The 13969-nt window shown below is 39.8% G+C and overlaps 1 protein-coding gene across 3 annotated transcripts in view; it reads left to right on the top strand.

Moving 5' to 3' along the window:
- SH3BGR (SH3 domain binding glutamate rich protein) overlaps positions 1-13969 on the top strand; it is a 51815-nt gene that overhangs the window by 26609 nt on the left and 11237 nt on the right. For 2 of the 3 annotated variants that reach the window (XM_089511989.1, XM_089511988.1), the window contains exons 3-4: positions 9843-9923; positions 12940-13011. In XM_089511989.1, the coding sequence (XP_089368115.1) occupies positions 9843-9923; positions 12940-13011 (153 nt within the window). The remainder of the gene's footprint in view (positions 1-9842; positions 9924-12939; positions 13012-13969) is intronic. The other variant, XM_089511990.1, reaches the window with a different exon arrangement.

The following is a 13969-nucleotide window of genomic DNA, read 5'->3' as shown; positions in this document are numbered from 1 at the left end:
GGCCAGTTCTGTTTAACATATTTATCAATGACTTGGATTACAGAATTGGGAGCATACTTATCAGATTTGCAGATGATACCAAATTAGGTGGAGTAGCTAACACACTAGAGGACAGGATCAAAAATCAAAATGACCTGAATAGACTAGAAAGTTGGGCCAAAGATAACAAAATGAACTTCAACAGGGAGAAATGTAAGGTACTGCACTTAGGCGGAAAAATAAAATGCACAGATGTAGGATGGGAGACACTTGGCTGAATGAAACTACGTGTGAAAGGGATCTAGGAGTCCAAATGGACCACAAATTGAACATGAGTCAACAGTGCAATTTGGCAGCTAAAAAGGCCAATGCAATTTTAGGCTGCATCAATAAAAGTATAGTGTCTAGATCAAGAGAAGTAATAGTGCCACTCCATTCTGCTTTGGTCAGACCCCACCCGGAATATTGTGTCCAGTTCTGGGCACCGCATTTCAAAAAGGAAATTTAGAAACGTGAGCGTGTCCAAAGGAGGGCGACTAAAATGGTGAAGGGTCTGAAAACCATGCCCTATGAGGAATGACTCAGGGAGCTGGGGATCTTTAACCTGGAGAAGAAAAGGTTAAGAGGTGATATGATAGTGCTGTTTAAATATTTGAAGGAATGTCATGTTGAGGAGGGAGCTAGTTTGTTTTCTGCTGCTCCAGAGACTAGGACCCGGAGCAGTGGATGCAAGCTACAAGAAAAGAGATTCCACCTCAACATTAGGAGGAACTTCCTGACAGTAAGGGCTGTTCGACAGTGGAACACACTCCCTCGGAGAGTGGTGGAGTCTCCCTCCTTGGAGATCTTTAAGCAGAGGCTGGATGGCCATCTGTCGGGGATGCTTTGATTGAGATTTCCTGCATGGCAGGGGGTTGGACTGGATGGCCCTTGTGGTCTCTTCCAACTCTATGATTCTATGATTCTAAGAGAATATTCTTTCCATCCCTAGGTGCATATTCCCTATACACCTTGTTTTAGAGCAAAACTGATGGTGGTTTGTTTTCCCTTCGCTTTTTGTGTTGATGTTCTTCTGTCACACCTTATTTGGTGGAGATGGCAAGGGCATGAAAAATGGTTGGCATTGCTCACCACTGTTCTAACCTGCCTACTTTCACAAGCAGGTATGATTCAGGAAAGGAGCTTTCTAATGCAAATTGAACCACTGGAAGCTACTATGAAAGTATCCATTAAGATGCCAGGCCCTCCCTCCAGTCCATCTCCCTTGGTCGAGGCCTCAGAGGTAGAGAAAAACTGCTGGACCTGATCCCCTTACCCACCACCATTCCCTTCTCCTTTTGTGTCGTGTCTTTTTAGATTGCAAGCCTGAGGGCAGGGAACCATCTAATTAAAAAGAGTGTATGTACAGCACTGCGTAAATTTACAGCACTTTATAAATAAAGGTTAATAATAATAACAATAATAATAATAATAATACCTTCCATGGTTGTTGCTATAACACCAGCCCAAAATCTGAAGGAATTTGCGTTGCCAAAAAAAGGTGTGGGGTAGCAGGCCTTGCAATGGTATGAATAAAATTATCCCATGCATGTTCTGGGCTCATGTTTCTCATCAATGAGTGAAATTAGGCAACATTGCACTGTAGTGGAAATGCATTATAGAGGAGATACTGGGGGACAGGAATGGGATGGAATGGATTGCCATCTTATATATATATAGTTTAATTGAGCTCAGTTATACAATACATACGGATGTGGTAGCTTAGAGGTTAAGACACCAATTCTGATGATCACAAGATCAAAACGTTGGAAGTTTGAGGCCTGAGTGCTGCATGATAGAGTGAGCTCCTGTCCCTATTCCCAGGTTCTGCCAACCTAGTAGTTTGAAAGCATTAAAATGCAAGTAGATAAATAGGTACCACTTTGGTAGGAAAGTAACAGCGTTCAGTGCAGTCATGCTGGCCACATGACCACTGGAGTAGTCCTTGGACAGCACTGACTCTTTGGCTTAGTAACTTAGAACACCACCCCTACAGTCAGTTACATTCATGCCAAGGGACTACCTTTACCTTTTTATTCAGTACATAGTATTTGAGAAGCCATGCATAGGACTGCGCTATTAAGGCTAGCTGTTTGCGATCACCGTTTAATCAAGAAAACATTTGATTGAGCCACCTGAATAGCTTTTTCAGGCTATTATTATAAATATGTGTAGCAAATTAAGAAATCCACATATTTTAATTTCTAAAGTTAAAAATGTTGCAAAATCCTTTGAAATGCTCCCACTTTCTACAAAATTAATATTTTTTATACTTAGTGGGTATATTCACACCACACAGTTATAGCAATTTGATACTCTTTTAACTACCATGGCTCTACCTTATATAGCCCTGGGATGTGTAGTAATGTAAGATATTTAGAATTCTTTGCCAGAGATCTGTAGTTCATTAGTCATAGTAGACTTGATATTTTGTAGTACCTCCCCAAACTACAAATCCCAGAATTCTCAAGGATGGATCAGTGCAGTTAAAGAGGCATCAAACTGCTTTAAGTATGCTGTGTGGGTACAACAAACAAAATAACAGAGAGAATGAAGTAGTAGAAGGTATATTGTCAAATAGCACCTGCTATAGAATATCTGCATCCACTCCAAATTAGAACTATACAGTATCTCTGACTCTGCATGCTATTTTGGGCACCAGGCAATTGACATACCAAAGTTACATGTCTAAGGACCTTTCCAGATGATTTAAAAAGACAGCCTTATATTCCTAGTCTGATATAACTACCTTCAATCCAGCCCAAATGGCATGGCAAGGCATCCTATCACCATGTAATTAATAGAGGACAGTCAAAAGAGGGGGAACATTTCAGTGTGGATAATAGTTTTGTCTGTATATTCTTTTAAAAATATATGGTAGAGATTTCTGCTGAAGAAGCCAATGAGACTGAAGATAAGACAGACTAGCTTTCCTGATGTCTGTAATTTAAGCTGCTCTCCTTTTGACTTAAAGGGCTGCATGCAAGTCTCATTACTTGAAGGGTGCAGTGAGTGCTAAGTCAGCAAATAAACAAGAAAGAAAGAAAGAAAGGCATTGGGATGACATGTATCTTGCAGAGTTTAGAAAGTTGCTTTGAGGAGGAATGGATTTAATAACATGTTGAAATTATCCATAATTTAGCAGTGATAGGGTAGTGCTCTGAGACTCAGACTATTATTGTATTGCTCAGTTATGGATGGTCTTCAGCATGCCATTATATTCTTTCTGCTTAAAAAATAACATTGCAAACTGGTCTCTTACAGAGCCATTTCCCAGGTTTTAAACATGGTGGCATGAATACTGGAACAATATAATTGCCACCATTAGTGGGGCAACCATCCCAGGAAGCAAATATGGGGCACTATGCAACAGCAGTTGTTATTTATTTAAATTGTGATTATTATATTTTACTGTCAGGGTTGAGAATAATTGTTGGGATTTTCTGAGATGCCAGAACAACTTGTCTGATTTTGGTACTATGAAACATTAATTTGGATGAGTCTTTGCATTTGTGTGGGATGCTATTTGCTGTTCTGCTCTACACAGACAAATATCTTGGTCTGATCCTAAATATTACAAGCTGAATCCTGTTGTTGGTACAAACTAAAATAAACCCATTGAATCAATAGAATTTACCTGCACATTAACATATCATTCAACAGTTGAGTCAAGAGATCTATTCTACTTGTGATTAACCACTAGATTATCCACTGAATCCACTAGGTTTTGCTGTTATGCTCTACACACAGATAGTAGTATGTACAAATAGAAAATATTAAGGTCCTGACTCTCAGCCATGGAGTGTTTCTCCTTTAACTGAAATGCTAGCCTGAAGACAGCTGACTTTATTCTGTGTATCAACTCAGTTACTTACAGCTGTGCAATAGTGTACCAAACATTTCCTGAAAAAGTGGTAAAGCACAGCCACTGCACTGCATTGATTAGGAATTACAGAATGCCATCATCTCAAAGGCCTGTTACAGACAGCCAAAATAAAGCTGCTTCGAGTCACAGTGGAGGTATGGTGTTTCAATGATGCATTCGTCCTAAGAGTCCAGAAGTTGCACCAAAGCCACGCTCCAGCCCTAAGGACTGGAGCGTGGCTTTGGTGTGGCTTCTGGACTCTTAGGATGAATTCATCATTGAAACACCATACCTCCACTGTGACTCGAAGCAGCTTTATTTTGGCTGTCTGTAACAGGCCATAGTAACAGAAAAATTAAAATCCAGATTAGATTTCTTTTTTTTTAAATGCTGGTAAACATGTTCTTGATCCAACCAAGAAGATGAAGCTGAAACATGTGTCTATATACCCCATGGTGTTTATAGTTTTTGATGGATATTTTAATTGAAATCCCTGGGGAGTCCTTGGTTTCAGAGGGTCATTAGTTGATAAAACAAAGGGCCACAGAACAAACAACTCCAAGTAGACCACAAGTTGAACATGAGTCAAAAGAGATTCCACCTCAACATTAGGAGGAAATTCCTGACAGTAAGGGCTGTTCAACATCTGAACACACTTCCTCGGAGTGTAGTGGAGTCTCCTTCCTCAGAGGTCTTTAAACAGATGCTGGATGGCCATGTTTTGGGATGCTTTAATTAAAAGTTCCTGCATGGCGGGGGGTTGGACAAGATGGCCCTTGTGGTCTCTTCCAACTCTACGATTCATTCTTCTGAAGCACCAGGCAGTGAACAGAAACCTGTAAATCTCAGAAGAAGGGAGTTTTGAATAGTCAGCATTTTACAACAGCCATTTCATCCTTTCCCTCATGCAACAAAACATCTTGGATTTTGTATCTTGGATAAATAACAGACACAGAGCCCTGATTTGAGTTGGTGCTGTGGTTATCCAGTAGAGATAAATTATGAAAACCTCCCTCAGGAAATCTACATTCTCAGTCGTTCCCACATTGAAGCTGCTGGCTTCTAAAGAAACACAGATAAGTGGCATGTTGTGCCTTGTTAGGTCTCTGTTATGCTTTCTTGATAGTTCGTTTTTTGCTGGCATAGAAACTAGAAAATCTAATTCTTTGGTTAGGGTTTTGAGGGAGGGGTGGGACCCTCTTTTGATCATGTGCAGAGAGAAAGATGGGCTATGAAGTAAATCAATAAGCTGTTCTTGCTTGAAGAAGGTGCAATTTCAGATACCTGTTTCGGGGGAGAGTGAAGCTGGAAATATTTAGGCAGTGGTGAATTTTAGAGCTGTTGTGTGGGTTTATGTGTGTTCTTTGTGGGATATATGATTGGTGTATGATTCTCCTGCTTCCATTGAAACAAACATATGTACATCGTAGGGCTGTGGTCTTCATTTGGTTGCCTGAAGCAGTGCAACAAATGGTTTTCACCCTCACTAGCCAAATTTATGTCAGTATCTAAAATCAATCAAGTGATTTTGGCATCTGAGACAGAAACTCCCACAGAAATCTCTCTTCCTCTTTAACCGTAAAATATAGTAATAATACATGAATTAATCTTTTCCTGTCTTTTTAATAAGTCCATGATCTATTTCCTGAAGTTGCTCTCTCACTTGACCTCATGCTAGGGATTGTTCTCCTGGACTGAGAGTTTTGTTGGTATTCAGATAAAAGTTGTCTTCATACCCAGTTTTACCAGAAACATAGGGTGTGCCACTTACTGTTAATTGGCATCATCAACTGGCCTTGCCTTTTTTATTTTCTGCTTCTCTCCCTTTTTATCTTTCTTTTTTTTTAAAAGAAAGTCTCTAACCATTATTTGTTATTAACTGTCATCTAGTTGACTTTGACTCATGGCTTACTCTATGAATGAGAGACTTCCAAGTCACCCTTTCATCAACAGCTCAGATATTGCAAACTCAGGGCCATGGCTTCATTGATTGAGTCTATCCTGTAGTATGATCTCCCCCTTTTCCTGTTTCCTTCTGCCTTGCCAAGCATTATTGTCTTTTCCAGTGAGTCATGTTTTCTCATATGTCCAAAGTATGACAGTCTCAGCATAGGAGCTTATCCCATTAACAAATAAGCCATCTTACCTCTTCCGGTTTGAATTCAAGATCCATGATGACCCCGGATGTTATCATACCTAAATCACCACCTATCTAGCTGGGATGCCACTTCCTGGATGCATCCTGGGTTGAAGCTTCACTCAGCTGGTCAGTTTTTGAAGTCAGAAGCTTCCCAACTTCAAAAAAGTGCTGGCTAAGTGAGGCTTCAGCCTGGGATGCATGTGGGCAGTGGCATCCCAGCTACATAGGTGGCAATTTAAGTATGATAACATCTAGGGGGCATCCTGGATCCTGGATTCAAACCAGAAGAGTAAGATGTCTTATTTGTTAATGGGTTAAGCTTCTTAGTCAATTTGGTATCCAGGGGGAGTTCAGGCTTGATTTGCTCTAGAGCACAATTATTTGTGTTTTTGGCAGGTCAGCTTACCCTCAGAATTCTTCTCTGGTGCTACATTTCAAAGGAGATTATTCTTACCTTATCAGTTTATTTTATTGTCCAGCTTTCACAACCACACATAGAAATCAGAAATACAATGACATGGACATATAATTACACTTCAGAATCTTTAGGATCTTGTCTAGTTCCTTCACAGCTGCCCTTCCAAGTTCCAGTCTTCTAATTTTTTGACTGCACTCTCCATTTTGACTGATGACATAGCCAAGGTACAGGAAACCTTTGACTATCTCTATATCTTTGTTGTGTATTTTTAAGTTTTCTAAATCATTTGTGGTCATCCCCCCCCTTAATGTTCAGTTGAACACTTGTCTTTATAGGAGCTGAGATATGGAACAAAATGTGCCGTTACTAGTTTGTCAGTTGTTTTACAGTGCCGGCCAGTCACTGCCTTTCAGTTTGTTTGATGAATGAGTCAAGTCTCACAACTATGGTGAAAATTTATAAATTTATAATTGTACAGTTGACCCATCTTTCCCCATATAATAATTTGTTTAAATATTACAATTATGATAAAAAGTCTAGGGTTTGTTTTTTTTTGGGGGGGGTGCTTAACTGAAGTCTGCTTTGCAGAATTCACTGCAAAGACTGCAGAGAAGACATTAGAGTAATAGGATTTAATAGGTGGGGAGAAAGCTGTGTAAAAACTACTGGTACCACAATTTACAAGACCTAAGCAGAGCAATGGAGGATATGGAATCTTGGCGATGTTTCATCCACAAGGTCGCCATGATTCGGGATTGCCTCAAAGGCAGTTAATAAGGGTAGCAAACCACAGTACATTTACTCATATTTACATTGATAGGGAGTCTGTTGTTACTGGATGACTTGTCATGGCATTATGCATTTTAATGAACTTCCATAAAAATAGATATCAAATTCTATGCTTGTTAGGAACAGATAGGCCTTTTGTCATGCCTGATGGAGTTAGGAAAAGAGCATCTGTTATTACTGGTGCTTTCTCATCACCTTTATTCTTCTTCTCCCACACTGTTTTCTCTGTGACCAACTCCTCATGTCACCTTCCCTCTTTCTTCTTCTTGTCTTGCAGCAGTGACAGCAGTACCACCAGTGCCCGTAGGGCTGCTTGCTTGCTATCTTGAGAAATGGCAAAAGCAAAAGACAGATAAAAGGTTATTGAGGCATATGCTTGAGGGATATGCTTAGATTTTAAAGCAGTGGTAAGTAAAGGCACCAAATCCTGTCTGATCTTGGAAGCTAAGCAGGGTCAGCTCTCATTAGTACTTGGGTGGGAGATTGCCGATGAATACTGTAGGCTATATTTCAGAGAGAGGAACTGGCAAAACCACTTCCTAGTATTCCTTGCCTAAGAAAACCCTATGAAATTAATGGGATTGCCATAGGTTGACAGCAAATTGAAGGCACATATACACATGCACACAAGGAAAAGGCCAACCAGTTTTTGAAGAACTAACTCACTTTTTTGTTTGTTTGTTTGTTTGGGAGTATACTATGAGTATATGAGCTATTTACTCACACATATGGCCTACCAAGTTAAATGGGTCATACTTCTAAATAAACATGCTTAGAAAATGTATATATTTATTAGGAATACCTTTTCCTTCTGCAGCTTAAAATATAGCAGGACAACAAAACAGCAGCAACAAAGATGAGACATGTAGAAATAATTTCTGTTGAGGAAAAGTGGAAATAAAATTGGGATTGGTTTATGTGGCGGGGGGGGGGGGGGAACAGGTCAGAAATACTGGATTGGCACTTGCTTGCACGTGCAAATACATGCTTTTTCCTTCCACGAAGAAATATCTTTTCTGAGGCAGCCATGTTAGTCTCTTGCAGCCAAAACAACAAAGTCTAATTTAAAGACTAACAAATTTTATATGACATAATCTTTCATGGACTGAACCACACTTCATCTGATGGCTAGAGTGTTGTCTCATATTTTATACATATGGTTGAATGGGATGGTGTAATGAGGTGAGAAGGAAAGAAAGTGTAAAGACCATACAATTTTTTTACAGCAGTTTAAGAAACAGTAGTTAAGTAAGCAGCACAGACATCCTAATATATGTGAGCTGATTAGCATGTGTATTCTGATGAAAATTTGAGCTGGGCAAAAAAGATTAAGATAGTGCTGAAACAGACCTGCATCTGAGATGGCTAGAAGCTGGCTTTTCATGCTGGTCTGTTTTGCCCCATAGATTATTTTCTAGTTAGAATAAAAGTGTTCCGAAAATGGATTGGGGCTGCAGCGAACTCATGCCACAGCCCCAATCTGCCTTGCAGCCAGCTGAAAAAGGAGTGGTAAAAAGCCAGCAAAAAGGCAGCATTTCCAACTCACCACAGCCCATGGGCAGCTTCAAACTGCTCCAATGGCGTGTAAATGCCGCCCTACCAGAGCGCCTGGAAGCTGGCTCACTTCTGAGCACTGGCACAACTTCCAGGTGTCTTGGGGGCATGTAGCATCTGTATGCCATGCCCTCAAGCGAGCTAGAAGCTGTCTTTTCATGCAGGTCTTTTTTGCCCCATAGATTATTTTCTAGTTAGAACAAAAGTGTAATCTATGTTTCATTAAAATTATACCTTGCCTTCTCCCTGTAGTCATTACTGTTCCCCATACTTTCCACTACATTTTCACTTGTGAATCAGATGGAAAGGTTACTCTCAGTAAAAAGAAAAAAGAAAACAAACTGATTGCAAAAAGGTAAAAAAATAAATAAAAATAAAAAGCCTACCGTGGTCTAAGAAGAATGTACCCGAAAGTTCTTGCAAGTGACAAAATGGTGTTGCCATAATTATTGTTGTTATGTTTTTTTTACCATATCAGAAATGCACACTTCTACTTTATATGGGTTTTCTCTCCCTGTTGATCTTTACAACAACCATGTAAGGTAGATTTGCTGAGATAAAATGGTGGCCTGTATCACCATGTTAAGTTCCATGACCAAGATGAGATTTGAATGTGAGTCTCTGTTCCAAGTCCAGCACCTGAACTATTCATCTGGTTACTCAGATTAGTTGTTATCATTTCTTTAAAATGGTAGCATTTCTGTTTGTGTTTTGTTATATAAATTATATTATTTTAATGTATATCTGGTTTATCTTAGTATAGTTTATATTTTAACAAGTGATTTAATGAAAATAATGAGAAAAAAAGAAGCAGAAATTGGTAGCAAAGCTGAAATATAGTGCAAACTTGCAAATTAGATGCCCAGATATGAGGAAATGCAATATGGCATTGGTAGGGCTGCTAACAGTGTGGCAGCCTGGAATCCTGTTCACAGTTAAGAGGAAAATCATAGGGTTAGAGCCTTAGGTATGTAGAAAGGTTTGAGGAGTTAAAGAATCAAGTTCCTTCTGAACATGCTACCTACTGATATGTTGTTTGTATTTTTATTCCTTTTTAGGATTTTGACTCCTTTTTCTCTGCAAAAGAAGAAAATATTATTTATTCATTCCTAGGCCTTGCTCCTCCACTAGGTTCAACGGTATGAATTTTTGCCCTTTCGGACCTGTCATGATCAATTATATGCTGAATTACTGTGTATAACAACAAGACATAATGGCTGGTATTCAATATTGCATTTATGGATTCATAATCATAAATTACGGATCATCATAAACTGCTCTATATTTACTAAATCTGGATGAGATGGATTATTTCTGGATCAGATGGATTATCTAGATCCATTTCAATCTGGCTTCAGGCCTGGTTATGAAACGGAGGCAACTTTGATTGCCTACACAGGGAACTGGACTAAAAGAGTATGTCTTTGTTGGTTCTGCTGGACCTCTCAGCAACTTTTGATACCATCAGCCTTCTGGGACGCCTCTCTGAGATGGTGTTCTTTCAGTGGTGCTGGTCTTTCTTGGAGGGGCGAGCACAGAAGGTGTTGTTGGGGGACTACTGTTTGACTCCCTGGTTGTTGGCATGTGGGGTCCCACAGGCTTCTGTTTTTATCCCTATGCTGTTTAACATCTACAAATGCTGAGAGGGATCATCAGGAGTTTTTGGATGTGGTTTCACCGTATGCTGAGACTTCCTTTCCTTTCTGCTTAGAAGTAAATGTGTAGTACCAGAATCCAGATTATGACCACTATACAGTTCACCCTTGCCTTACAAGGTGGCTCCGTTCTGGATCCCTCAGCATAAAGCAAAAAGTGCATATGCTCAAGCCCCATTAGATATAATGGGGCTCATGCATGCTGTGAGGTTGTGCATGTGCGATACGGGCACGCGCACCATTCTCCCGATCCTCCGGTGGCTTCCACATAAACTGGAAGCTGCCTACAATGAGCCCTTGTATAGCATGGGCTCACTGTATGCATATAATGGAGGTCTAACCCCTTAAAGCTGTTTTCCCACTAAATTTATCCCCTATAAAAAGTGCTAAACAAATGTCACCCTTATTTTTTACTTTTTCAGTCTCTGGGTACCAGGGGGGAAATAAAGGGAGGGAAAAGGCTATTTAAGAAATGACTACACCTCCTTTACCTATGTATAGTGGTCTCACTATACATAGTGGGGGATTGGGGGGCATATGTTTGTTTGTAAATGGAAAAGATCAACTGCATGTTGTGTCTTCAGTTTAGCATGGAGTAAAGCTTCAGTGCGATCTACAGATCTCTCAAAGAAAAGGACCCACTTGTTTAGAGATTATGATAAAGCTAAACTTAATACTAATTAGTTCTGCCTTACAATGTATATGTTGATGGTGTATCTTGGGTTATGACCAACTCTGACACTACTTAACTTCCCCTTTACTGAAACTTTCCCCTAGTAGTCACTGTTCCTTATGCTAATGCTTAAGTTTATGCATATGTTTAAACTCATGTTTCAAAATGAATCTGCATGTAAGCCATCTTTATGGTGGGGGCTGAATTATGTCCAGGAGCCTAATTTCAATACAGTGAAGTATTCATATCCACAGACTGGCTATCTGTGGATTTCAGTATCTGCATATCGCACACCCATGTTGTCCCTAATGGCAGCATGTTCATGTGGCCATGCTAGTGGGTGTGCATGTTGTGCCACCATTAAGGAAAACAGGACTTCAGGCTCCACAATTTTTGGTATTTGGAGGGTGCATGTGTCCAGTACGGATCCGCCATGAATACTAAGGTCTGACTGTATATTATACATTCTATATAAATAAGGTTTTAAAAAGTAAGCTATGAACCTGTAGGCTCCTTAAAAAGTGTGTACAATAGGAGAATAATTATGGTGGCACATATTGGAGCATGTACTGAGAAAATGAAGATTAGAAAAAAGAAGAAAGAAATGCAGGTTAGCATATGGAATATCTTTCAGTAGCTGCCTGAGAAGAAATCTAACTCCAAGCTGCTGTGCTAAGTTAAAGGAAGAATTCTTCCTGAGAATTCCACCACCATCCTCTTAATGAAAATTTGTAATTTGAAACCCAGTTGTTATGCGGGACAGCTGAATGTGCTGAAAGGATAGAGTAACATCTCTGTTGTCAAGATTCTTTATTGCCATTCATTAATATGTGGCAGTTTGCACTTCTTGGCCACATTTTATTTATTTACTTATTTTATTTCTATTCTGCCTTTTCCTCAAAGTGGGACCCACACCAGCTTGCAATGTAGATTAAAACAAAATACAGGTAAAACTATCATTATAATAATAATAATAAAAATTAAAAACAGGTTGTCCTATTTAAAAATACTAAATTGAATTGTTTAGAAACATTTCCGTTAAGAATGGAAGCATACCAGCTGGCATCGTTTCTTATCACACTCGTCTCCCTCCTTGGAGGTCTATAAACAGAGGCCATCTATTAGGGATGCTTTGATTTGGATTTCCTGCATGGCAGGGAGTTGGACTGGATGGCCCTTGAGGCCAACTTTATTATTCTGTGATTCTATGATTTAAAATGTAAACAGGAGAACAAAAGTACTGCACCTCCCTCCTCCATTACACCGTTTGGCAGCAACCAGTTAATATCATATGCCTATCTAAATAGAGAGGTCTTTGCTTGCTGGCAGGAGAGCAGAGAGGGTGCAAGTTTACCCGCTTGTGGTAGGGAGGTCAGGAGCAGCCAGCCACAGAGAAGGCCCTCTCACTAGTCTTCACCAAGCATGCCTGTGATGATGGCAGGATTGACAGGAAGGTCACATAGGGAGATATGTTTTTCCAGAGACTCTGGATATAAGGATTAAATAATAAAGTTATCTGATTAAAGGAAAAAAATCAGTTGGGAAAGAATATAAAAGTCAGAAGCTATGTAAGTAACAACATCTGTACATGCAATGAAAGGGAGGGGCATTTTGCCTCAACCAGCAAAATGCCTTGGGGAAACCCTGTGGGAGAAACAGCCATATCCTTGCTCCTGCTGCATATGGGAATTGAAAATATATGAACATACTCTAGGTCTCATTGTAGAATTTGGGGATGGTATGGATATACTTAAACTGTCTGGACCCATTGCTTTAATAGAGTTCTGTTGAGTTTTTACAATACTGTTTTTGTCTTCCTATACACAGGAGGGGAGGATTATAGAGGAGGTACCAAGTGTGCCAAATGGTGACGTTTCAGAAGAGAACAAAACTGCAGAAGTAATATCCATATCTTATCATTCTGTGTAATGATACTCATTTTTTGTGCTTTTAAAAAAATCTCTCTTTTTGTATGCATTTCTTTGCCTAATAAAATGAGAAATAACAGCTTTCATAGGGCTTTCTTAAACACAGGGAAGTTGCTTCTGTCTTGTGTGTACATGCTATTCTGCTTGCAATGAAAATGCAAGGGGGAAGCTGTACCCACTGACAGACATCTCTGTTCCTCAATGAATAAAACACAATGTGTTTGAGAAAATTCGTAATAGGCTGTGGTTAGCCATTGATGTATGGGTATGAAAAACCATATGGATCCCACAAAAACTGTGTATTACTATGCACAGCTCCCCAGCCCTTTTCAGGTTGCATATTTGGGGTTTAATGTCCTTCTATCCTGTACAGCAGCATTCCTCCATGCATGTTTTGGGTGTTGTTGGACCTATTTGATGTAGAATGCCATCCATAGGATCACAAAATGGGTGCCCTGAGATGTGCTCATTCATAAAAATGGTTGCCATGGTGAGCATGGTTAGCCACAAACAACTATTTCTCAGAAGAGAAACTGCTGTTCTTGGAAGGCAACAAACCTCCCCAAGAATGCCAGAACAAGGCATCAGTGGGGATTCATTCCCCAAACACATACACGCTCCTTTCTATGCACAGTCCTCTCTCCCTGCCAGCTACTTAGAAAACTTTGTTCCTCACACCCCACACTACAAACACACAAAACCAGCTCACTTTGCAATGTAAACACACAAGATTCCCACACATTCTCTTTCAAGAGAGTTACCTCTAAGCTCTTTCTCTTTTGCAAACATTGTTCTCTTCTCTTCTACATCAGGAATGAACTCTTCTAGAACATGGCTACAAAGTCCGAAAAACCCACAAAAAAGCTATGGATGCTGGCCATGAAAGCCTTTGACTTTACATTGTTCCAAGACATAGAACAATGCATCCT

The sequence above is a fragment of the Sceloporus occidentalis genome, unplaced genomic scaffold (assembly GCF_023333645.1).
Source record: "Sceloporus occidentalis isolate IW3139 unplaced genomic scaffold, rSceOcc1.0.p SCAF_2, whole genome shotgun sequence".
NCBI lineage: Eukaryota > Metazoa > Chordata > Lepidosauria > Squamata > Phrynosomatidae > Sceloporus > Sceloporus occidentalis.
This window is presented reverse-complemented; position numbering and strand designations above follow the sequence as displayed.